Source organism: Spea bombifrons, chromosome 5, assembly GCF_027358695.1.
Source record: "Spea bombifrons isolate aSpeBom1 chromosome 5, aSpeBom1.2.pri, whole genome shotgun sequence".
NCBI lineage: Eukaryota > Metazoa > Chordata > Amphibia > Anura > Pelobatidae > Spea > Spea bombifrons.
In genome coordinates, this window is record NC_071091.1 from 42,310,527 (window position 1) to 42,336,187 (window position 25,661).

Genomic DNA, 25,661 nt, shown 5'->3' on the forward strand with positions numbered 1-25,661 from the left:
CTAATTGGAATTTAGATGTGTGGCCATCCCCCCCCCCCCCCGTGTTAATTGGGACATTGTTGAACCTGGCCAATTCAATTTACCCCATCAAATCATACCTTTTTTAAAAGTAGACACCCCATGGGCATTTAATATGCCAGTATTTTAACTCTTTCCATGCGAGAATTGTATTAAGCTAATGTGCTAATTTTAGGACTTGTTCACAAAAATATATTTTATATATATGTATATATTTTTTTGCCTTTTAAATTTTTTTTTTAACATTTTTTTCAACTTGAAGGTTCCCCTGATAGTGACATCAGTGGGAAATTATTTTTACATTTTACTGCTTTTTTAACTATTTTTTTCTAATTATTATTAATTTTATTATTTAATTTATTTTTACTAATCACACTGTGATTAGAAAGCTGGGCTCCATTGACTTGCATGGTTGAATGCAGTACCTGTATTCAACCTGCAAGTGGAGCCAGAGTTCTCTAGAGGGTCTGGAGACGCTGGGGTAAGTATTTGGTGTCGCTGAATGCCTCCTGATCGAGGCTTTCCAGTGACACCATTGAAGTTTAGGAGTTGATCGTTGATCGCCTCCTAAACTCTTTAAAACGGGCGTCTGCCGCCATACAATGTATGGCGGATGTTGACACCCCGGGGAGGGTCCAGACATGGCCCCTAGTGCCGATGGTGGTGTTTCTGAATGCCTCGAGGTTGAGGCATTACAGCAACACCGTTTGGGTGCAGTAAGCGAACGTAGATCACGTTCTGCACCCTTTTAAAGTCACAGCATGGACCGTCAGTTGTCATTAAGAGGTTAAATAAATGAAAAATTTACATTAATTTTTTTATCCGATTAAATAATCGGCCAACTAATCAATTATGAAAATAATTGTTTGTTGCAGCCCTACAATACAGTATCTTGACGTGGATTCAGTATGGGCTTTGTCAGAGATACTATGGAAATGTTCTTCTTAACAAGAATAGAGATACGTATACAGTATTTCTTCAGTACCTTCAAAAGCCAGCATGCATTCTGCTTTGTAGCCCCTTGATGGCAATTGATGTGCCTGGTACGTCATGGGGTTAAATGAGCATAAGAAGTGATCTAAAATTGCTTTCTTTGCTCAAATGGTGTTGCTGCAATCCTTCGGTCAGCTAGTGTTGCCAAGATGTCTCTACAAATTTAAGTTGAGGCATTTTAACAACACTTGTTTAACAAAGGAAATTATCCCTGAACGCTTTTTTTTCCAGCACGGCGCCTACGTTTTTGAAATACAGTGTTTCAATATGGCGGCACCCAGCAATTACATGTTTGGGGGACCCCTCTGGATGTCATGAACACTCCTAGCATTCACATCACTCAGAAGAGTGATCATCAATGTTTATAAACACTGGTGTAACTACAGGGGCCACAGCTGTCTTGGTGGCCCAGGGCAAGCCCTGAGACCCCATGTTCTTTTCTCCTCATACAGATTTCTAAATCCTGTCCTTTCTAAATCATTGCGAACATATCGGGGTCAGGTTACATCACGTGACCCCGCAGTGAAACAGAGGCTGCCCGCACACTGTACGAGCAGTCGGGAGAGGAAGCTGCAGGAGCTGGGATGTATGTGTTTGTATTTATGTATATATGTGAACATTGTTATATACTTGCAGAAATGATTATGGAAATCCTTTGTAACTCTATTAGATTAGAAGATTTGTAGAGGTAACATAGTAATTCTCATGAAATCACCAGTTTCTGCTCCTCTGGCTTCCTTTCAACGCTACACACCCTTACTTAACATCCTCACATCATGTGACATCTCTCACACAGCCTGACATCACAACTATATATATCACTGAGAGCAGCAAATCACAGCACCAGATCTAGAAAGAAGACATCACATCATATCTCCTCTCCTTCCAACAATTACAGAACAGCAATAACAATACAGTAAACTAACAATTATTTTAATAATCGATTATTTTTTCGATTAATCGAATAAAAAAATGCACATTTTTATTTTATTTAAAGTAATGTAATGAACAAACTGGGTGTTAAAAAAAAACAAACAAAAAAACTATGAGAAAAAAAGCCTTGTTTATATTTTCTTTTATTTGCCAAACTGCCCCCAGTTATGCACATCTGACCCCCAGCTTGTCGCTCTGCCCCGGATATGCCTTATACCTCCTATATGAACACAAATAAAAAACCGAGAAACCACGTGAATGTAAAAAATAAAATAATAAAAATAAATAAATGAATAAAAATACTTCCCAAAATGCGAGCAGCTACCAAACTACACTCTTCCTCAAAGTGTACACAGAAGCAAACCAGGAATAATGGAGCGCATACACATAGAGAAGAAACAAAAACAAATACAATAGTGTAATATTTCAAACAAAAGGGGAATTATTAAATGTGTAAGTTCCACTCACAAAAGGACTGGACTAAGCAGGCTCATCAAGTATCAGGCTTCTAAAACTATATGTAGTCTTCTGTAAAAACAAGCATAGACCAAGATGGTGCAGTATCCTCAAACAACTGATCTTAAAAGATCACAAATGCACTTACAATTAAGATGTAGCACAACTCAATGAGTATTGTGCAAAAGCAAGTAGAAAATACAGCATCCGGTATATGGTAAAATCTTCCCAATTTATTCTCTCAACGCGTTTCGCCGATGGGTCGTCGGCTTCATCAGGAGAAAAATAAATAGAACTGCAGTGTAAATATAACAGCAGCATAAAATATATAATAAAGTTCCGTGTAGCGTCAACCGTCCATTTAAATAGATAGGAGTCCTTCCGGGTATGTCATCGCGTCAAAAAACGTCCTCATTCGCGTCATCACGTCTTGGTTACGGCTGCATGCAGTTACATGCCGGCGTCGCCGCGATCCTACATCTGGACTGTCTGTCGGCGTCACCGCGTCTCTGGCTGGAGCTGCGTGTCGGCGTCATCCCGTCTCAAGTTGAATGTGTAAATTTGCATATTGTACGATGTGGCGTGCAGCTTTTCTCTTTATTATTATCGGGCGGAGCGGCTCGTTTATCCCGTAAAGTCCTATTACTCGCTGACAGATCTTATACTGTCCCGGGGCTCACAAATAATAAATAAATAGATAAAAACATCGGATACGCTGCTGTATATAGTTATGATTGTTAGTGTATTTAATCCTTTAATTTACATAAATATTAATAAATCAAAAAATACTGCAACAAGATAAAAATATAATGTTTTATGATATAAGCCTGTAAAAGAGAATCCTAGACATTATAAAGGAATCACTGGACCTTATAGAAGGAAATACACATATATATATAGTCTCAGCCACATAGATATTGTCTCAGCTATAGAAAATATACTACTTTAATTGTATAAAACCAAAAAAGTAAATGAATAAATAGAAGAAAAATCATTAATATTGCACAGATATTATCCACATATACAGAATATATACTAAATTCATTCTTCATTACTATAAAGTGCTTCATAAATATAAAGTGCTTCATGTGATATTTTAATATTGCACTTGCTATAAAGTGCTTCATGTAATTTATAATTATATATACATACAAATACTTCATACCATAAATATATGAACCAGTGCATAACAAAGTGCAAAACGTGCTTAGAAGGTGGTGACAATATTTCACCATAAATTCATACAGTCAATACCGTCAGTACTGTACAGGTGAGTTAATTATATGAGTTAAATTATTATTTTTTTTTTGTTTTGTTTTATTAATCATTCATAAAAGCTAGAATGTCTAAATCAGTATTTAAACCCCCATGTTTGTGTGTTTGAAATTTAAATATCTACTCTGTTTCTTTTCTTGCAAGTATTTGTTTTACGGCTCCCCCTCTCCAATGTGGAGAGATAAGATCAATTCCTATCACTTTAAAATCTACCAAAGAGAATTTGTTACATGTATTGCAATGTTTCGGGACACTGTGTTTTTGACTCTTATTACGTATCCCCCCGAGGTGCTCCAGGCCTCTTACTTTCAACTCTCTTATAGTTCTTCCAATATATGTAACAAATTCTCTTTGGTAGATTTTAAAGTGATAGGAAATGATCTTTTTAAGAAGTTAAACTAGTTTATGTTTAGATAATTTCATTTGGGGGTCTCTATGCAATTTTGATCTTAATATGTTTTATTCTTTTTTACAAGCATTGGAAAGGTAAGGTGATTTCCTTTCCAACGGTATATGTTGGGGGTCTATAGCTGCTTAGCTGCCTGAGAGACAGGCATCTAAGCAGCATGCCCCCATACCTCTTTAACTGACAATTGTCAGTTATTAATTAAGTTGCGCGGTGACGTCATTGTGCGTGAGGTCACCGGGCGGATCCAGTGGCCCCGGTGAGTCCTCAGCATTAAATTCACTCTAAAGACCCATTAACTATAACTGCCCCTAAATTAACCCTAAAGACCCCATTAACCATAACTGCCCCTAAGTTAACCCCAAAGACCCCATTAACCATAACTGCCCCTAAATTAACCCCCACCCAACTTTCAGCAGCCCAAATATTAATGTTATACTTACTGTTAGATGATTTGCTGAGCAGTGTGGATGCTATAAGGAAAGGGGCGGGGCCAATCAGTGTGGCTGCTGGGAGGGACTAGGAAGCAGAAAGGGGCAGGGCTAATTGTCAGAGTGACTGTAGGGAGGGACCGGAGAAAAAACTCTAATCCTATAATCGATAGTCGATTCAACTAATCGATAATGAAATTTGTTGGCAACGATTTTCATTATCTATTTAATCGATTAGTTGTTACAGCCCTAAAATCTTGTCTTTCACTGTAGTATTTGTAGAATTTGTTGTTCTGTGTCTTTTACTGCTAATTCCATTACGCCTGCTGTTTTCAACATTAAGTCATCTTCGGTTAAACGTTTTTTTTTTATAACCTCATTCTTAACGCCAATGACAAACATATCTCTTAATGCAGTGGAGAGTTGATTCCCAAATGAATATGTGGATGCTAAGTTCCTTAATGCGATGACATATGATTTTACATCCTCATTTTGTTGCTGTAGATGTTTAGAAAACCTAAATCTTTCTGACATGTCTAAAGGTTTAGGTTGATAAAAATTATGAAGCGTTCTCAACAATTCAGCTGAATTTTTTATTCCCGGTATATCTGGATAGAGTAAATGACACAGAGCCTCATAAGTCTTTGATCCAACAGCAAAAAGAAATACTGCTACTTGTTTTGTCAGATGATACTGTATTTGTAAAATTAGTCAAATCTTTTTGCCCAAGATAGCCAGTTATCTGTGTCTTAAATAAACTCTGGTAAATTTCCAAATAGAGCCATTTCAACACACTAGTTAACGTCACAATATAATCTAGTTACTACTACAATAATGAGTATGTATAGCTCACAGCACTGGAGGACACTTCAATAATGTACACGCCTGTCAGCTAAGAACGGGAAACTGAGGCTACAATTCGCACAGGCTCACCAAAATTGGACAATGGAAGACTGGAAGAACGTTGCCTGCTCTGAGTCTCGATTCCAGCTGCGACATTAAGATTCTTGGCACACTTTGGACCCCTTAGTACCAATTGAGCATCATGTAAACACGACAGCCTGCCTAAGTATTGTTGCTGACCATGTCCATCCCTTCATGACCATAGTGTACCCATGGCTAGAAGGATAATGCACCATGTCACAAAGCTCATATCATCTCAAGTAGTTTTCTTGAACATGACAATGAGTTCACTGTACTCCAGTGGCCTCCGCAGTCACCAGATCTCAATCCAATAGAGCACTTTGGAGATGTGGTGAAACGGGAGATTTGCATCATGTAGAAAGAAGAATGAAGGCAGTTCTGAAGGCAAAAGGGGGTCCAACCCAGTACTAGCAAGGTGTACCTGATAAAGTGGCCAGTGAGTGTATGTGTGTGTGTGTAAAACGAGTTAAGCAATCAATCAGTATCACAGCAATCAATGCTATAATTTCAAATGTCAATACATTAATACATTACCAAGCCAAGTACTTATTACTGCTCTAGCTGATTAACTCGCAACTCAGCAGGGACTGGGAAACCCCTGAGAACATACTTTTCAAAGAACCACTTGTCTTGGACATAAGGATCCCTGGATCCATCCTGGGCTGCCCATTCGCGTTCTTGCAAACACCGCAGGTGAGGCTTCAAAGTTTATAGTTGCGGAAGTGGGTCTTTATAGCCGTTGGGAGGACTTTCAAGAATCTTCCAGGGGCGTCATGGTATTCTCTTGATGGCTTCTGTTCTGTGACCCTGGATGGCCCTCTATTTTATGATGTCCTTTGCCATGTTGTGCTTATGTGCTTGGGACGGTGATCTGTACATGTCGATGTCTGACGCCTAAGTTTCAAGTTACTATACTTAGCTAATTAACCCATGAATAACATTCACCAAAATTGGACAAGGGAAGAACTGGAAGAACGTTGCCTGATCTGATGAATCTTGATTCCGGCTGCAACATTCAGATGGCAGGGTGAGAATTTGGTGTAAACAACATGAAAGCATGGATCCATCCTGCCTTGTATCAACGGTTCAGGCGGATGGTGAACGCAATAGCCTACTTGAGTATTGTTGCTGACCGTGTCCATTCCTTTATGGCCACAGTGTACCCATCTTGTGATGGTTACTTCCAGCAGGATAATGCACCATGTCAAAAAGCTCACATCATCTCAAACTGTTTTTTGAACATGACAATGAGTTCACTGTACTCCAAATGTGCAGCAACTGCATGTTTCCATCATGTCCATATGGACCAAAATTTCTGAGGACTGTTTCCAGCACCTTGTAGAAAGTATGCCACGGAGAGTGAAGGCAGTCCTGAAGGCAAAAGGGGGTCCAACCCAGTACAAGCAAGCCTAATAAAGTGGCCAGTGAGTGTATATCACTGAGAGCAGCAAATCACACAGCACCAGATCTAGAGAGAAGACATCACAACATGGATATGTAATTGTGTATGTTAACATGGGTGTGTGATTATGCTACATAGTTACATAATTATATAGGCTGAAAAAAGACATGCGTCCATCAAGTTCAGCCTTTCCTATATCTGTTAATTTGTTGCTGTTGATCCAAAAGAAGGCAAAAAACCCCAGTTTGGCTCTTTCCAATTTTGCACTAACCAGGGAAGTCAGATTTCTCCTTGGATCAATAAGCTGTTTCCCCATAATTAAAGATTATATCCCCGAATATTATGTTTTTCCAAGTATCCATCCAGTTGCTGTTTAAACGTCTGTACAGACTCCGATAAAACTACCTCTGCAGGTGGAGAAGTCCACATCCTTATTGTCCTTACTGTAAAAAAAAACCCTTTCCCCTGCTTTAGACTAAATCTCCTTTCTTCCAGTCTTAACACATGACCACGTGTCCTATGCATAGTCCTGTTTATGAACAGATTTCCACATAATGGTTTGTATTGGCCCCCAAATATATTTATATAATGCTATCATATCCCCTCTGAGGCGCCGTTTTTCTAAACTAAACAGATTTAAATGTGTTAACCTTTCTTCATAACTATAGTGCTCCTTTCCTTTTATTAATTTTGTAGCCTGCCTCTGCACCCTTTCTAGTGCTATGATATCCTTCTTTAGAATAGGTGCCCAAAATTGCACAGCATATTCAAGGTGTGGCCTTACCATTGATTTATACAGAGGCAAAATTATATTTTTATCCCGTGAGTTGATGCCCCTTTTTATACACGTCAATACCTTACTGGCCTTAGCAAGTGCTGACTGACATTGCACATTGTTGCCTAGTTTGTTGTCTATAGCAATTCCCAAATCCTTCTCATTGCTCATACACACACACACACTGGGGTGACCACATTATATATATATATATATATATATATATATATATATATATATATATATATATATATACATATAATATATATATACTTATCTCTTTGAAGTAAAGACTGTGATTTAACAGCTGAATTGTCAGTTAGTTTTCATTATTTAATATGAGATCCTGCTGCCGATCTGTATTAATGCTGACAATATATACTTATATTAGCCAGTGCTTACAATATATACTAATATTAGCCCCTGCTGACAATATAAATAAATAAGACCCTGCTGACAATTTTATATTGAAATAATTGGACCCTATGCAAGCATTTCTTTGGGCCTCACTCTACACTCCCTAGCATGCAATAATTTCCTCCACTACCACACCATAAAAAATATTTGCCACACTCACTACAAATTAGGGGAAGACTGTGAGAGTCAGTACAGTCTTCCCTCCTTCTGACCCTACCGTGACATTGAGAGGTCCTCTCCCCCGTAATCATCCCCAGAATCTCTTTGTCCCCTTATTCACTAATCTCTTTTACTTACTCCCTGTAGTTCAGGTATAGATCAAATACATAAAACAGCACTTGCATGTATAGATCAACTGAATAAGACAAACAAACGCCATATTTGCAGGTATATATAAAAAATGTATGGAAACATTTCCATAAATAATGTATGGAAACAGATCAACACATGAACACACAAACCCAGCTTTGCATGTATAGATCAATTGAAATTCTCATGTGAATTCAGCATTTAAGGTATAGATCAAATAAACGGAATCAGACATACAAATCCTGTATTTGCAGGTATACAATAATAATGTATGGAAACATAACATTTCCTAGTCACTCATTAATCCACAGCTTTATTCACAATTCATTTACACAATAATTTATTTTTTCACTCATTCACACTATTCATCCACACATTAATTCCTTCTCTCGCTCACTCACTCTCTCTTTATTTATTTCAGTATTCCTATGACCCGTTTCTCTCTAGCTGCCTCTCCTCCCTTTTCTCACTATCTACACCCTGTTTTTCTTACTATCTACTCCCTCTCCTCCCTTCTCACTATCTACATACTTTCTCTCTCTCTCTCTCTCTCTATATATATATATATATATATATATACACAGTCCTTACAACCTTTTCTCCCCATGTCTTACCTTTCTCATCTTCTATCATCTTCCATCATGCTTCATCATACATTATCTTCTTTCTTCCATGCTGTCATGGGAGCGTGAGGTCTGTCACTTCAGGCCTTTGCTTTAGTGCTCCCTCATCACTATTCTCCGGCTATTGATGCAAAGCACCGGGGTGACGTCATATCTCCGCGTTTTGCATCATTTGCCGGCGCGTAGTGGTTAGGGAGCACGGAAGCCGAGGTCTGAATTGACAGACCCCGCGCTCCCTAATGTTGGGCTGGTTAGAGGGGGATTGTGATCTCCCCAACCAGCCCTTCTCATCGGACACCTCATATCCAGATCAGCACACTGCCCACCGGGTGCCCAATGAGCAGGGCTGGTTGGGGACAGCACAATCGTGCAGCTGCCTCTACACTCCCCTGAAGACCGCCCCAGGGGAGGTGGCCTCTCTGATCACCCCTCCCCTATACATACGCTGCTATTTTTTAGGGGGTTTGTGGTGAATCACATTGCTGGCAGCAATGTAATTCACCACAGTGCCCCTAGAACTCTGGGCCCCGGGCAACTGCCCAGAGTGCCCATGCATTAAGATGGTTTCTTAATGTTGTTCTGGTTAGGGAGATCCGTGATCTTCCCAACCTGTCCTGGAGGCTGCAGCTGCTGATCGGGCGGCTTTGCGCCCTCTCTCAGCTGCGCCTGAGGCGAGTGCCTCACTCGCCTCACCCTAGCTTACGGCCCTAGGTGTAGTTTGCATTCCCTACCCCGAAGTGCGTAACTTTACATTTATCTACATTTGAATTTCATCTGCCATTTGTGTGCCCAGTCCCCCAGTCTATCTAGATCCCTCTGCAGCACTGTAATATCCTGCTCGCACTGTGTTACTTTACCTAGTTTAGTGTCATCCCGCAAACACAGAAACATGACTTTCAACGCCTATTGCCAGGTCATTTATAAATATGTTGAAAAAAATTGGTCCCAGAATCGAACCCTGAGGGACACCACTTACCACTTTTGTCCAGCTTGAAAATGTACCATTTATAACAACTCTCTGTACTCTTTTCACTAAGCCAATGTTCTACCCGCGAACAAGAATTTGCATCTAGACCAATTTCCTTCAGTTTGAATACTAACCTATTGTGTGGAACTGTGTCAAACGCCTTGGCAAAATCCAAGTAGATTACATCCACTGCAACACCCTGATCTACACTTCTACTTACTTCTTCGTAGAATGCAATTAAATTAGTTTGACAGGACCTATGTTTCATAAAACCATGCAGATTTTTCCTGATAATACTGCTCTTCCCAATTAATTCCTGAATATTATCCCTTAATAAGCCTTCAAATACTTTCCAACCAAAGAAGTTAAGCTCACAGCTCACAGAGTTTTAACCCTTTTTGAATATAGGAACCACATCTGCCTTCCTCCAATCTTCTGGCACAATTCCTGAAAGAAAAGAATCCCGGAAGATTAGAAACAGAGGTTCACTTATTTCTTGACTCAGCTCCTTAAGTACTCGTGGGTGAATACCGTCAGGCCCCGGAGCTTTGTTGACATTGCTGCAGCACCTTGTCCTGAGCCATCCAATCGCAGTTTGACTGTAATTTTTTTTCAGTAGTCATATGTATATCCATTGCCATGGGTTTTTTTTATTTTATTTTTTTAAAATTTATGTACTTAAAAAATCACTCACTCATTTTCTAGTTTAGCCCATCTAATCACCCTTTTGCATGCTTTATTGGCTTCCTTATCTGTTATATATGATGCCTCTGATTCGTCTGATTTAAATGCTGTAAAAGCCATTTTCTTATTTTTAATTTTCTACTTAATGTCCCCACTAAGCCACATTGGTTTAAATTTGTTTCTTTTATATTTATTACCTTAGTGGTACATACTGAGAAGTCACTGGGGTAAGTCTTTGGTGTCGCTGAATGCCTCTTGATCGATGCATTCCAGCGACACCATTGAAGTGTAGGAGGTGATTGTTGACCGCCTCCTAAACTCTTTTAGAACGGGCGTCCGCCCCTGATGCCGATCTCGGCGTTACTGAATGCCTCGACATCGAGGCATTACAGCAACGCCGTTTAAGCGAAGAAAGTGATCACTTTCTAAGCTTATTTAATGACGGTTCTGGACCGTCAAAGGTCATTAAGGGTTTAATCAATTTAGACACTAAAATATATTCGAAGACTTTGGCTCAAAGATTGAAACAGGTTATCCCTTTTATTGTGCATAAAGACCAAACTGGGTTTGTGGGAGGAAGAAGTGCACTGGGTAATTCTCGTAAAATTCTTAATATTATACATAATGTTAACAACTATCAAATTAAATCCATATTCTTGGCGCTTGCCGCTGAAAAAGCGTTTGATCGAGTCAATTGGACTTACTAAGAGGCAGTTCTATCAAACTTTGGAATTAATGGAATATTTAAAGATTATGTCATGACACTATATTCTAACCCGACGGCCAAAGTAGTTGCACATATGTTGGATTCCGATTGGTTCCCTATAAACAATGGAACGCGCCAAGGATTCCCATTAGCTCCACTACTATATGTTCTTAGTATAGAACCCCTTGCAGAAGCAATTAGACAATCATCAGAAATTACTGGAGTGGAAATTCATTCTGTCCCTTATAAAATATCTCTTTACGCAGATCGAATCCTTTGTCTTCTATTCCTGCACTATTTAGACTGATAGATCAATACGGCTCTTTTTTAAATTATAAAATTAATTTTGGGAAAACCAAAGTACCGTATTTGCTCGATTATAAGATGAGGTTTTTTCCAAAGCAAATGCTCTGAAAAATACCCCTCGTCTTATAATCAGGGTCGTCTTATAATCAGACCTCAAATAGCTCTGACTATGCGATGACTAAGATCCAGATCCCCCGCAGCTCTGCAGGGGACCTGGATCCTCCTGTCTTACCCCCCCCTCCAACTTACAGGTGCTTCTGAGTCCCTGGTGTGTAGCTGGGGCAGCAGGTAGACGATTACAAGATTCACGTAGACAACTTCCGCTGCAGCCGGAAGGAGGTGTGGTTAGCAGCGGGGGTTGTCTGTGTTCGTCGTGCAGACCTTCCCATGGCTGTCAGAGATCAGAGCACCGGTGCGGGGAATTCTCTCTGACAGTCGGAAGGTGTATGCGCGATGGACACAGACAACCCCCACTGCTAACCGCACCTCCTTCCGGCTGTAGCGGAAGTTGCCTACGCGAATCACGTAGACGTCTACCTGCTGCCCGGACAACACACTGGGAGTCAGAATCACATGGTAAGTTGGGGTGGGAGTGTTAAATGGGGGGCATAAGGCATTTCTGTAGGCAGAGTGCTCTATGAAATGCCTTTTAACCCCCTTAATGCCACTCTGCCTCCTGAAATGCCTTATACCTTCTATATGCCACTGTGCCCCATGATATGCCTTTTGACCCCCTATGTGCCACTCTGCCCCATAATATGCCTTTTAACCCCCTAAATGCCAGAGTAGCAAATAGGGGTATAAGGCATTTCTGGAGGCAGAGTGGCATATAGAGGGTTAAAAGGCATATCATGGGGCACAGTGGCATATAGAGGGGTATAAGGCATTTCTGGGGCAGAGTGGCAAGCCTGGGGGCAGATCTGCATAAGGGGGGGGGCGGGTTGGAAAATAAAAGGAAATAAAAACTAAATATTTTTCTCAATCATAGCTTTTATTAAAAAAATAGTTTACATAGTTTACATGAATTAACATTTACTGGTAAAACTTTTTTCCTATAGGGTCGTCTTATATTCAGGCTTTTTCTTTTTTTTCTAAATTAATATTCGGATTTTGGGGGGTCGTCTTATAATCGAGCAAATACCCAAAGGGAAAGAGATGAACTGGAGTCCCTCTATAAAATTGATTTGGAAGCTCGGGCTATAGATTATTTAGGAATTATAATTAAGGGAGATCTGGGTTCTCTAGTGGATTGTAACTATAAAAATTTATTGGTAAAGATTAAATCTCATTTTTTTTGATGGAGAAACCTAGAGGTAGCTTGGCTAGGTCGTATAAATCTCATTAATGGCTATCTACTTTCAAAAATTCTATACTATTTCCGCACAATTCCTATGAGGATACATCACCATATTATAAAGAAACTTCAATCTGTCATTGATTTATTTGTTTGGGTTAGGAAAAAGCCTAGAATAGCTCAAAGTATATTAACCAAAAAACCTATTAGAGGAGGTATCTCTTACCCTTGTATTAACAATCTCAATGAAGCAACAATGCTGTCACATTTCCTAGCTTGGGATAAAAGATCAAATAATTTTCCGAGGTGGATGCAAATCGAGGAAACCTACATAGAAAAGAGAGATCTACATTCTCTTTTTTGGGTTGATTCTCATCGAATAAAAGGGGTAATTAAATGGAACCCTGTTATCCAGGATACAATTAATACAGTCGACAGATTTAGACGAAAAGCTAGATTAAATAATGTATTGTTATCTTCTATACCTATAGAGATGATTCGATATTATATAAGAGATATAGATCTAAGAAAATGGTTTAATAGTGGTATAATTTGCCTGGAAAATATTTTAGATCAGGATAAATTAATGCCCTTTCCCGAGCTGATAGAACTATTTTCGCTTCCACTCTCTGAGATATATACATATTTAAGGGTTAAGAATCTCATCAAACAGATGAGAATAGTAAAACATTCTAATATCGACCACTGGTTGTCCTAACATAAGAGACAGAAGCAAATATCAAGTACGAATAATATGATACAAAGATTGAATCTTGATAAAAAGGACCCCCCAATCGTGAGGTGGGAAACAGACTTAAATGAAGAATTTGAATTGGAACAATGGTGACAAGCCTTTTTAATTAAAAAAAAATGTTCATTCGGCCAACCTAATAGAGACTTATATTTAAATTGTTTATAGATGGTACCTAGTTCCAAGTAGCCTTAAAATATTAACCACACAAACTCAGATAGATGCTGGCATTGTCTTACCTCTATTGGAACATTTGTTCACATGTGGTGGGACTGCTCCCAACTACTTAAGTTTAAAGAAAATATTGAACTATTATTAAATACGTTGTTTCAATCCCAGAGGAAATTGGAGCTGTGGATGTTCCTGTTCTATTTGGGATTAGAAGATTTACAGATTACTCAGAAGATCTTAGTTGCTCATATATTTCTTGCTATAAAAATCTGGCTAGAGATTGGGAAAAAGCTGGTCCAAGCAACTGGACAATGGTTATTAATCAAATTCAGTATCAATACATAATGGAAAAGGGATACTTTCTTAAACCAAAGAACCTCAAAAAAATTAACAGGATTTGGGAACTATGGATATTATATTCAGAGGACAACCTAGAGGATAATGATTATTAATACCCTTGAGAAATCGAAATATTATCCCTGGACGCGATAAATGAAGAATCTATTTAAATATGGGTACGTTACGTCTATCCCCTCTCCCAGAGAGAAGTCGTATGTGCAAACAGGCCCGGACTGGCCAACGGGCACACTGGCATTTGCCTGGGGGGCCGGGCGGCGGCAGGGCCGGATTGACGTAGGGGCTGATGGAGCTGCACCTCCAGGCCCCTACCTTAAAATAGGCCCGTCAGGACTGGACTGACTGGGCCTATGCGGCCGTCCTTAACGGAGGGCAAAAGGGGCACCTGCCCTTTAAGCCCGCAGCAACTGCGACTTGGCCCGCCACTCACCTGGCAGAAGCGCGCGAGCAGCTTCTACGCCCAGGGGGACGCAGGAATCCAACTGAGTCACGTTACACACGTCACATGACCCTGCTGCGCGTCTGCTTCCCCTGTGCAGTAGAACAGGTTGTCCGCGGAAGTCTGAGAGCGGCGCGTAGATCATCAGTTCAGGTAAGGGGATGAGGGAGGCTGTATGAAGGAGTATGTGGGATTGAGTGCGTGAGTGAATTAATGAGTATCTGTGAAGTGAGTGAGTGCGTGAATGAATGTTGTGAATGAGTATATGTAAATGAGAATGTATGAATGAATATCTGAATGAGTGAATGATTAACTGTGAATTAGTGAATAGATATTTGTGAATGAGTCAATGAATATGTGTGTGTGATAGCATGGATGTCCTGTGATTTAGCTGTTTTTTTTTCATTAGCTTTTGTAGATGAGTAAAATATTTACTGTCCTTAAAAAAAACAATATATAATTTGTGTGGGTTCTGTAAATGAGAATTACAGTTAAACAAACCGCAGTAACGATATAACAGCCATTGTCACAAAGGGTACAAAAAAATAAAATCAGCGATTGTCACGAAGGGGTTAATCCCACAATCGTTCCTAAGACCCAACGTAACAAACAAAAACAAAGTGACCTAAAGTGTTGGGAGAATGCCCGCTACATCATTATTGAGGGCAGTTATTACCAATTAATGTATAAAAAAATACAATTTAAATCTGATAAAAAAATATCTGATTCAATAAACTAATTACATTCCATACCATATTAATCAAGAATGCACCAACCATACTGTAGAGAATATTCCACTTATATTCTGTCATCCCTCCATAAATAAAACCTATTTATACTGTATATATAATGACATAGTCACAATCATTCGTAATGATTGTAATATTCATTAATACCAATCATGATCAATTAATACATCAAAAAGGTGGTTTTAATTCTAATTAAATAATTCAATAAGTTTATTGCATCCACCTCTTATGGTGATCATAAAATTGTAAACACAAGTCTTGCTGGATAGGCTGTGCCCTTGCTATTATGTCAATGTCCGTTTACGTGATCAAGCAGTTGGTTGGGCAGACTGGATGGGCTGAATGGTTCTAATCTGCCGTCACTTTCTATGTTTCTTTTATTATTTAATTGATGATCAAATTTAACTAGTACATGGAAAAAATGTAGTTCAGATGTAAGTGTAAAATCAAATCAATACATTTTCATCAACAACGAAACAATCATAATCAAAATGCAAGTTTGATTAACTTAAACAGTTTTTTCATAAAGTTATGACCAAGTTTTAATTAACCAATTATTTTATGTTATGAAATTTATAGAAACATCCATTTGTTGTCCGATGATAAAAAGTCTGTTGAGTCACCTGTTGCGCTTTATTGTATTTGGAGGGTTGCCATAACATCAGTAAAAGTCTCTCCAGAACAATTTGTGTTTTGCAGGTTTGTTACATTGTGGATAGGTATAATTTTAATAAAACACACCACAATAAGATACACCACAATCAACATCCAATTACCACTGATTTGTTACATTAAGTTATTAAATCACAAAGCCAATCCTTTTATCCGATAGATCTACAGGCCAACAAAGTTCCTATTTGTATCTAATCTTACCACAATTAGACTACATACAAGTTAATTGACCAATCCCAGCATATATAGCCAATAATAAGATATTACACATTTATAGTATAATTATCTCCACTAGTTACACCTATCCAACAATCCTGCCAAGTGATACCAAGAAGAATAACAGTTGTTATGATGCAACAATACAAGGCCAATATTTTTACTTTACCCTTAGTAATCTATAATGTATTATTTAAAGTCCCTTATTTGATTATATACATATAGTGATATGTATATAACAATTAACAGTATTCCTGATGTCAGTTATATCTCACTCAGACTGCAGATAGAATAAGACATAACTATGCTACTATTATGTGGTTAATTCAATTCACAATATATATAAAACTAGACATCAATATAAAATATTTAGAATGAATGGAACCCTTAATACGTTACCAGGAACTGTGTGGGAAGTGTAGATAATAAACACCTCAACCAGTCATCATTTCTATGCCTCTAGGGGTTATCCTTGTTCTCTCCTCTCTCTCATGCTTTTTTTCCCTTCCTCTTTTTTGTATTTCCTTTCTCCTCTCCTTTCTTCCTTTCTCCCTATGTAACCATCACCCCCCCCCCTTATTAGTTCTTGCCCCTTGTTTGTACATTTGCAAAACTTTTGGGTAAAATTGTATTTTAAGAAACTTTTTTCTCTCTCTCATAAGACAGACTCCTTGCCATTTCTTAACCAATATGCATCAAACTTTGGGTTGATGAAACTGATCCCATTAAACCAGTATACAATAATATATGATATGAACTGAGCATGTTTTAATCTGTTGGTTTGATTTTAATTTCGGCAGATGTATTATTTTGCTTCACACAGGGCCGGCCGAAGACTTAACGCCGCCTGGGGCGAAGTTTAAAACGCCGCCCCCCCCCCCGCCGACGCCGGGGGGGCGGGGCATTTTAAACTTCGCCGACGCTCCCCCCCACCCCACCCCACAGTACTTACCTTTAAACAGTCCTGCGGCGAGTCTCCCTGCTCTGCCACGGTGCCGGCTTGTAATGCTGAGCGCCGGAAATTGACGTCACTTCCGGCTCTCTGCATTACAAGCCGGCACCGGGACCGAACAGGGAGACTCGCCGCAGAACAGAGAGAGAGAGAGGGGCGCCGAGCGGGTAAGCGAAAACCACTCGGTGCCCCCCTCTCTCTCCTCCGCTTCAAAAAAAAAAAACCAAAAAAAAAAGCGCTTGGGGCGGCCAGGGCCGGCCCTGGCTTCACACGTATATTTATTTTTGTTTCACAAATGTGGAGTTCATATTAACTCATTGGTATTAATTCCTGAGTTTTATACACCGATATGATTTTAATGAATTGTATGTTCTTGATCTAGGAGGGGTTTGAAATAATATTCCATTACATGTTTTTTGATAATTCCCTAATGTGCTTATTTTAAGGGTGTTTCTCTTTAAGGGTGGTAGTTGCTTATTGATAACTAGGTATCGTAGCACCTCAGTATTGTACTTTATTGAATTTGGCTATTTATATGCGGTATGTAGCCTATTTTAGTATTTTTCCTTTACTCTTAATGGTATTTTATAGTCTAAACCTCTATTTAAGATATATGTGTTGTCTATTTCTTGTGCAGCTTGTAATGAAGCAACTCAAAATAGCACCCAGGAAAAATATCCAGATAAAATGTCAGAAGCTAGAGTGGATATTCGTAAGCTGTTGCAATTTCTTGCAGGGCAGCAGGTGAATCCTACCAAAGCCATCTGTAGTAAGTACATTGTAATTCATTTTTATTTTTTTTTAGTATTTGGATGTAATGCGCATTAATGCATAATGGCTTTATAGTTGTGTTGCAATTCACTGTTGATTTAATTGTAAAAGTATTTCCTATAGGTTATGGGCATAAGCATGCAATAAAAGCCAGTTACGTGGATTACTATGCTTAGCTGTCAAATCCAGTATTATATAAAGTGAAATAAATGGAGCGCAAAGTATGTGATAGCAGGGACACCCATGTCACATGGGATGCTATTGTGGATGCCTCCGCCATCCACTTCATGATTTTGAAGTGCAGGCACCATGCCCCCCAGTGCATTAATGAAGATCACACGAAAGAGTTCCTCGTAACATACAAGCAATTGAAATATGCTGGGGTGTCTATTTTTCAAAAATATATGGTTTGATGAGGTAAATTGAATTGGCTGGTTTCAGAGATGTCAAAAATAGGGCAATGTTCAACATTGAAAAATGTGCACCTCCCAAATGTGACCCTTTGGCCCCCAAACAGCCAGGCAAACCCTGCTCAGGAGATGTTGCTGAACACATATTGGGGTGTTGTTTAATAGTGGTTATACACAGTGAAGATTGGGAGTCTCACTTACCAAAAGTGCAGGCCTTCTTTAATTCTATACGAAATGCTGGCCTGACAGCAAACTCTAGTAAGTGTACTATTGGCCTAAAGGAGGCTAAGTATCTAGGGCATTCCATTGGGAGAGGGTAAGTGAAGCCGCAACTTGCTAAAATTTAAGCCATACGAAATCGGCCCCGACCATTGACTAAAAAACGGGTCAGAACATTCCTTATTGGCTATTACTGGAGATTTATTTCCAACTTTGCTACTATAGCTGGTCCCTTAACTGATCTCACAAAAGCAAAAGCCCCTGTCATGGTGAAGTGGTCTCCTCCTGAACAAGCATTTCAAAGTCTCAAGGAAGCTATTTGCATTCAACCTGTACTGGTCACACCGAATTTCTCAAAGGAATTCATCCTACAAACTGATGCATCAGATGTAGGACTGGGAGCAGTACTTTCCCAGGAAACTCAAGATGAAGAGCACCCAATCTTATACCTAAGAAGGAAACTTCAACCTAGAGAAAATAATTATTCAATAGTGGAGAAGGAATGTGTAACTATGTCATGTTCTACCCAGGCTGCGGAGCTGCATATCTCAGTCTTGCTACAGTTTCTCTGTTTCGCTACAATCCATTCCTGGATTTCCTTATCTTCTCATCTTCTATTCCTTGCTTCTAGTTCTGCTCTTTGCTTCAGCTCTGTTTCCTTCATAAGGTGTGCCCCACTCGTTATGTTTGCTGTCTTAAGGTATGTCTCTTTGATATGTGTTTAGATTTCATGTTTGGTTTGTTTAGTACCTCAGTAGGCAGGGTTTAGCATTAGGACCCACCGTATATTGGAGTACTTTGGTGTAGTGGTGGGCTAAGCATACTATAGCCATAAGATGTGACGGCATCTCCAATTGTTATCATATAGTCCTAGGCTAGTTCCTGTACTTATGTGTGTCAGTCTGTGATGTAACTTGTATCCCCGGTAGAGGGGTGTCCTGTCCTGTTCATGTCGGATCTTGAGTATTCCTTGTCTGGCTCCCTGTTGTGCCCTGTACCTGGTCTCCCTGTCCCTTGCTCACTATGTTTCAGCTGTTACTCTGCTTAGCTTCCACACTCCCTGCCTGCAGCATCCTGCACATGATTATAGTGCTGTGTCTCATGCCTGCTCCAGGGTGCCTGCAGGATATCACTTTGCTTCGTTCTAGACTATTATTATTATTATCTTTTATTTATATGGCGCCAACAGTTTACGCAGCGCTTAATACGATACATAAATTCAAGGGATATGACAAGACAAGAATTGACAGACTAACATAAACAGATACATTCGGTGGAGAGAGCCCTGCTCGCAAGCTTACAATCTAGAGGGAAATGGGGTGACAAACATAAGGCACAGAGAAAGGGTGAGAGGTAGTGTGGTGGCTGTATCAATGACAAGGAAGTTCAGGCAGCTAAGATGGTATGCTTCTCTGAAGAAGTGCGTTTTTAGATGTTTCTTGAATGTCGGGAGGGAGGGTGAATGCTGAAGGTTCCTTGGGAGTAGATTCCAGAGAAATGGGGCAGCTAAAGTGAAATCTTGTAGACGGGAAAAGGAAGAGGTGATAGGTGAGGAGGAGAGCCTTAGTCCATGGGAAGAACATAGGGATTGAGTAAGAGAGTATTTGAATGAGGTCAGAAATGTATGGATGGCCTTATAAGTCAGTACCAGGATTTTAAATTTAATTCTAAAGGTAATTGGGAGCCAGTGGAGGGTTTCACAGAGAGGGGAAGCAGAAGAGGAGCGACGTGCAAGGAAGATAAGCCTAGCAGCGGCATTTAGGATAGACTGTAGAGAAGAAAGTCGAGACAGTGGAGTGCCAACCAGAATAGTGTTGCAGTAGTCAAGACAGGAATTGATAAGTGAATGAACCAGAGTTTTTGTGGATTCTTGGGTGAGGAATGGGCGGATACGAGACATGTTTTTTAGGTGCACGCGGCACCTGGCGAGGGACTGAATGCAATGGATGAAGGTTAGAGTCAAGGATGACCCCAAGGCATCGGGCCTGGTTAGTAGGAGAGATAGTCATGTTGTTAATGGTGATAGAGAATTCAGGTAGTGGAGTGGAGATGGAGGGAGGGAAGATAATGAGTTCAGTTTTAGAAAGATTAAGTTTCAGATAGCGTTGTGACATCCATGAAGAAATAGCAGACAAGCAATTGGTAATACGGGACATGAGAGATGAAGTATAAAGAGAGAACAGCCAAGGACTGAGGGCCAAGGACTGAACCTTGGGGGACACCAACCGAAATTGAAAGGGGCGATGATGTCTTGCCAGAGAAGTTGACAGAGAAGGAACGGTTAGTCGGATATGAGGAGATCCAGGAGAGAGCTGTATCTCGAATGCCTATAGAAGCAAGTGAGTCTAGAATAATGTGGTGATCAACAGTATCAAAAGCAGCAGAGAGATCTAGTAGTATTAGAATAGAGAAGTGACTTTTTGCTTTGGCAGAGAGCAAGTCAATGGAGACTTTTGTTAGAGCCGTTTCAGTGGAGTGAAGAGGTTTGAAACCAGACTGTAGAGGAAGTTAGTAAGGCGATTGTACACAATCCGTTCAAGCAGCTTAGAGGTAAAAGGAAGCAGAGAGAGATAGGGCGGTAGTCAGTCAAACAGACGGGATCTGAGGAAGGATTCTTTAGAATGGGTGTGATTAGCGCATGCTTGAAGGCTGATGGTACAGTTCCAGATGATAGAGAAAGATTAAATAGGTGGGTAAGTGATGGACCAAGGGATGGACGTAAAGACTTTGTAAGATGGGATGGGGTCAAGGAGACAGGTTTTTGGGTGAGAGGAAGAAAGAAGAGTGGCTATCTCTTCGGTTGTAGGGGAAAAGGCAGTTAGTATGGGAGGAGTGGAGAGAGTGGTGGTGTTGGAGGGAGTTGTAAGGAAGAGGTCTTTTCTAATAATCTCGATCTTCTCTTTGAGGTGGGTAGCAAGATCTTGGGCAGTGAGAGAGGTTTGTGCTGTGGGTGTGAAGGGACAGAGAAGGTAGTTGAAAGTAGAAAAAAGGCGTTGTGGGTTGGAAGAAAGGGAGGATATGAGAGTGGAGAAGTAGAGCTGTTTGGCGAGAGAGAGCGCAGAGTTGTAGGTGTGAAGCATGAATTTATAGTGAGTAAAGTCTTCGCTGGATTTTGATTTTCTGAAGTAGCGTTCAGCTGTGCGGCAGCACTTCTGAAGAAACAGTGTGGTTTTGGTATGCCATGGTTGGCGTTTAAATTGTAGTGGGTAACGTAGTAATTGGAGCTATGGTGTCGAGTGATGAAGCAAGTGTGTTGTTATAAAAAGAGGCTGCTGTGTCTGGGCAGTAAAGGGTTAACGTGGAAGGTAAGAGAGGTTCAAGTGAGGCTGACAGTTGGGTAATGGTATTTTCTGGTAGTGGCCTACAAATAGGAGGTGAGCGCTGTAAGTTTGTTTTGTTAGGGGTTAGCAATGGAGAAAAGGATAGAAGGTGGTGGTCAGACAGAGGGAAGGGGAAGATGGAGAAATCTGAAAGGGAGCATGATCTGGAGAAAACCAGATCAAGTGAGTGTCCCTCAGTGTGCATAGGGGAATTAGTCCATTGAGAGAGACCAGAGGAGGATGTTAAGGAGAGGAGTTTGGAGCTAGCATAGTTTTTAGATATATCTAAAGGAATGTTAAAGTCACCCAGAAAAAGATAGGGGATATTAGGAGAGAGGAAGAAAGGGAGCCAGGCAGAAAGGTGGTCAAAGAACTGTGAGGTAGGGCCTGGAGGGCGATATATGACAGCAATTTAAAGAGAGAGTGGAGAGAAAAGACGGATTGTGTGAACTTCAAAGGAACAGAATGAGAGGGAGGGAGGGCTTGGTATATGCTGGAAGGTGCAGTGAGGTGAGAGAAGGATGCCTACACCACCACCCTTTCTGCCATCAGGCCTAGGTGTGTGGCTGAAGTGTAGTCCTCCGAATTTCCAGATTTGGAAAAAATGGCTTTGAAATAGCAAAACACTACCTGTACTTATTGCCCCATAACGTGTAGAAAAAAGCAAAAAAACATAAAAACATTGGGTATCTCTAAACTCAAGACAAATAGTAGAATCTTTTTTGGATGAGTAAAAGATTTTTTTTTTTCATCATATTTTATTTTTTATAGGAAATTAAATGTGATAAAAAAAGTGTAAAAACACCAAAGAAAATATAGTACCACAGGATTTAAAAAAAAAAAACAACATACCAGAGTCAATAGGACCCCATATCTGTAGGAATAAAGCTTATAATATCATACTTGGAGAATGGAGAGACACCGTGTGATGTTATAACAGAACGAGTCATGTAAACACAAAACAAACTGACATTGCCAGTGAATACCTTCTACAAAAAAAAATGATATCTGAAAAAAACAACATATACCTTGTGTGGGTACACTAAATGAGTGAGGAGAAAATTACATCTAAACACGAGCACGGCAAAAGTGTTGAAACAGCCTCGGTCCCAAAGGGTACAAAAGGCAAAAAACAGCCTGGTCCTTAAGGGGTTAAATCAATGTGAACAATTTCTGCACATAGTGTGTCTTGTTATGCTTCGTCCCCTATAACACCGAACCAGTGCCCGGGAGGATTGGTGGTAAGTCTTATCACATAGCAGGAAAATACCCCTATGCATTTGAAAAAGGGACATTTTAAAGGGACCACTCAGCTACCATTAAAGTGCATAGCTAGTGTACCTTTAATATCCGTTCTTTGTTTCCACTCATTGTTTCCTCTCATATTCTCCTCCCCTACCCTTACAAGGCAACACTGATGAAAAAAGTAAATGAAGAAATTATAGAAACCCTGAGAACAAATCTTAAAATAACATATCTGCCAACAATCTCATCATTTTCTGAGCAGTACCAACAAGTTATATTCTGGTTGTAAACTTTAGCTATAAACATTCTGCTAGTTTGGACAACTGGCAGCTTATCATGGACAGCTCTGAAATTAGTTTGTATGTGGGGAACCAAATGGGAAAATATGGCACATTTGGTGGGCTAAGCACTTCCTGTTATCCTGGCAATGAAGCATTGGAAAGTTGGTAAAAATGAGATGATTGCTGGTGTTACATTAAAGTGGGTGTCTAATACATGTAAGTTTAGTTGAAAGTTAACTTGCCTGAAACCCATCTGCTACTATGAAAAGAAATTACCTTATCACCCATATATCCTCAACAACTACAGAGAACTTAGTGAAAACTGATACTGCTAGTCGAGTTGTGGTATGTTCGTGTACACATGTTGTGTTGACTTATGCCCCTTATCTTTAGTGAATAGACCACTTTGTCCAATCATCTTTAGCATATGATTAGCTGTTTAAAATTCATGCTGTTTAAATGTATTTTCTCAATTGCAGATATAAGCCATGAGCGGATGGTGCATTTTCTTTTAATGCACGAAGAAGTGTCCCTGCAATATTTTATCCCTGCCCATGCCTGAAGTTCATTTAAACTGAACAAGACTGAAAAAACAAACAAAAAAAAAACCTGACCTGGAACTAATTTAGGCTACACTTACCACCAATATGAAAAAATATGCATTCACACATAACCCTTTTTTCCCTATAAAAAAGTAACAATGTTTTTGTTTGATTGTATTCTGTATATGTTCTAAACACATGCTTTTCACTTTTACACTTTTGCATTCTCAATAAGAACTTTTAGTGCATTTTGAAGCAGTTTGTTATAGGGAGAAAAAATTAGAAGTGATTTTTAGGCACCTTAGGATTACGATGTTAATATTCAGTTGTTTATTCATGTCATAAAAATATTGTTGGCATAAACCCACATTACAATCACATAAATATCTCCAAGGTTCTGATACATGATCTGCTTAATGTATAACAGCATCTATAGTAGGTGCACAGCAGGTTGGCATTCAGCATCTAACCTAAACAGTTTAAAATCCAGACTTTTTTTTCATGTGTTTTTATTGTCGTGTCAGTGTTAGATTATGTCAAGTGTGCCTCTGTTAATTAAACATATTGCAGTATTCTGTTTATGTTCACTCTTGCTAGTCTAAATGTTGGGCAGGGGAAGTTATATCAAAGTGCATACCACTGATACAAATGATATTCTTTTCTAGTATAGATACCTGCTGTTTCTTTGTTTCTGCAATAAACATCCATGCCTGCAAGATGTGAGCTTCTTTAAACAATTGAAAGCCATGAAGCTGTAGGGGACATAATTGAAATGAATGTACTGACATAAGTGTCTTTAAATCAAATAATAAAAACACAACACATAATTTGGATGAATCAGGCCGTGGACTTTTATTTAGTTTTACCATCACATACAAATAACTTTCAATTATAACTTGAAACTTTATAACTGATACATATATAAACAAAAACTCCAGCCCTTGGCACAAGTCCCAGAGCACATCCTAAGCCAGCTGGCATAACTCAAATATCAGTTCACCCCAACCGCCTCAAATGTTTTTGTTTTTTTAAAACCATTTGAGGCCCTTTCCCACAAAACCACGGCCTGTTCAACCATACATTGTACATTAACATTAAAAATATTGCAACCAATGTCAGACAGATGAATACCATCCTGTAAAACCCCCTTCCAATATCATACATTTTTTCCATAGTTCTATTGAACTTACGCCGGACTCTCTACAGCGTACAAAATTCTGGCCTCTGCAGCCACAGAAGACGAGGAATGATCTCGGACCAGATAAACAATATATCACGGAAACGAACGGTTAACGACAATTGACGTGCCAGGACCGTCATGACTTTAAACGGGTGCAGAAAGCGAACGTAGACACCAAACGGTGTTGCTGTAATGCCTCGACCTCGAGGCATTCAGCAACGCCATGATCAGCACTAGGGGCCATGTCTGGCCCCTCCCCGGGGCGTCAACATCCCGTTTTAAAAGCGTTTAGGAGGCGATCAGCGATCACCTCCTAAACTTAAATGCTGTCGCTGGAATGCCTCGATCAGGAGGCATTCAGCGACACCAAACACTTACCCCAGGTCTCTAGACCCTCTAGAGAACTCTGGCTTCACTTGCAGGTTGAATACAGGTACTGAATTCAACCATGCAAGTCAATGGAGCCC

At 39.7% G+C, this 25,661-nt stretch overlaps 1 protein-coding gene across 3 annotated transcripts in view; it reads left to right on the forward strand.

Annotated features, from left to right (window-relative positions):
• Positions 1 to 24,851, forward strand: part of HUS1 (HUS1 checkpoint clamp component) — a 152,659-nt gene extending 127,808 nt beyond the window's left edge. For all 3 annotated transcript variants that reach the window (XM_053467780.1, XM_053467781.1, XM_053467782.1), the window contains 2 exons: positions 17,864 to 17,995; positions 23,952 to 24,851. In XM_053467780.1, coding sequence (XP_053323755.1) covers positions 17,864 to 17,995; positions 23,952 to 24,034 — 215 coding nt within the window. In that variant the 3' untranslated portion in view covers positions 24,035 to 24,851. The remainder of the gene's footprint in view (positions 1 to 17,863; positions 17,996 to 23,951) is intronic.
• Positions 24,852 to 25,661: the final 810 nt, after the last annotated feature.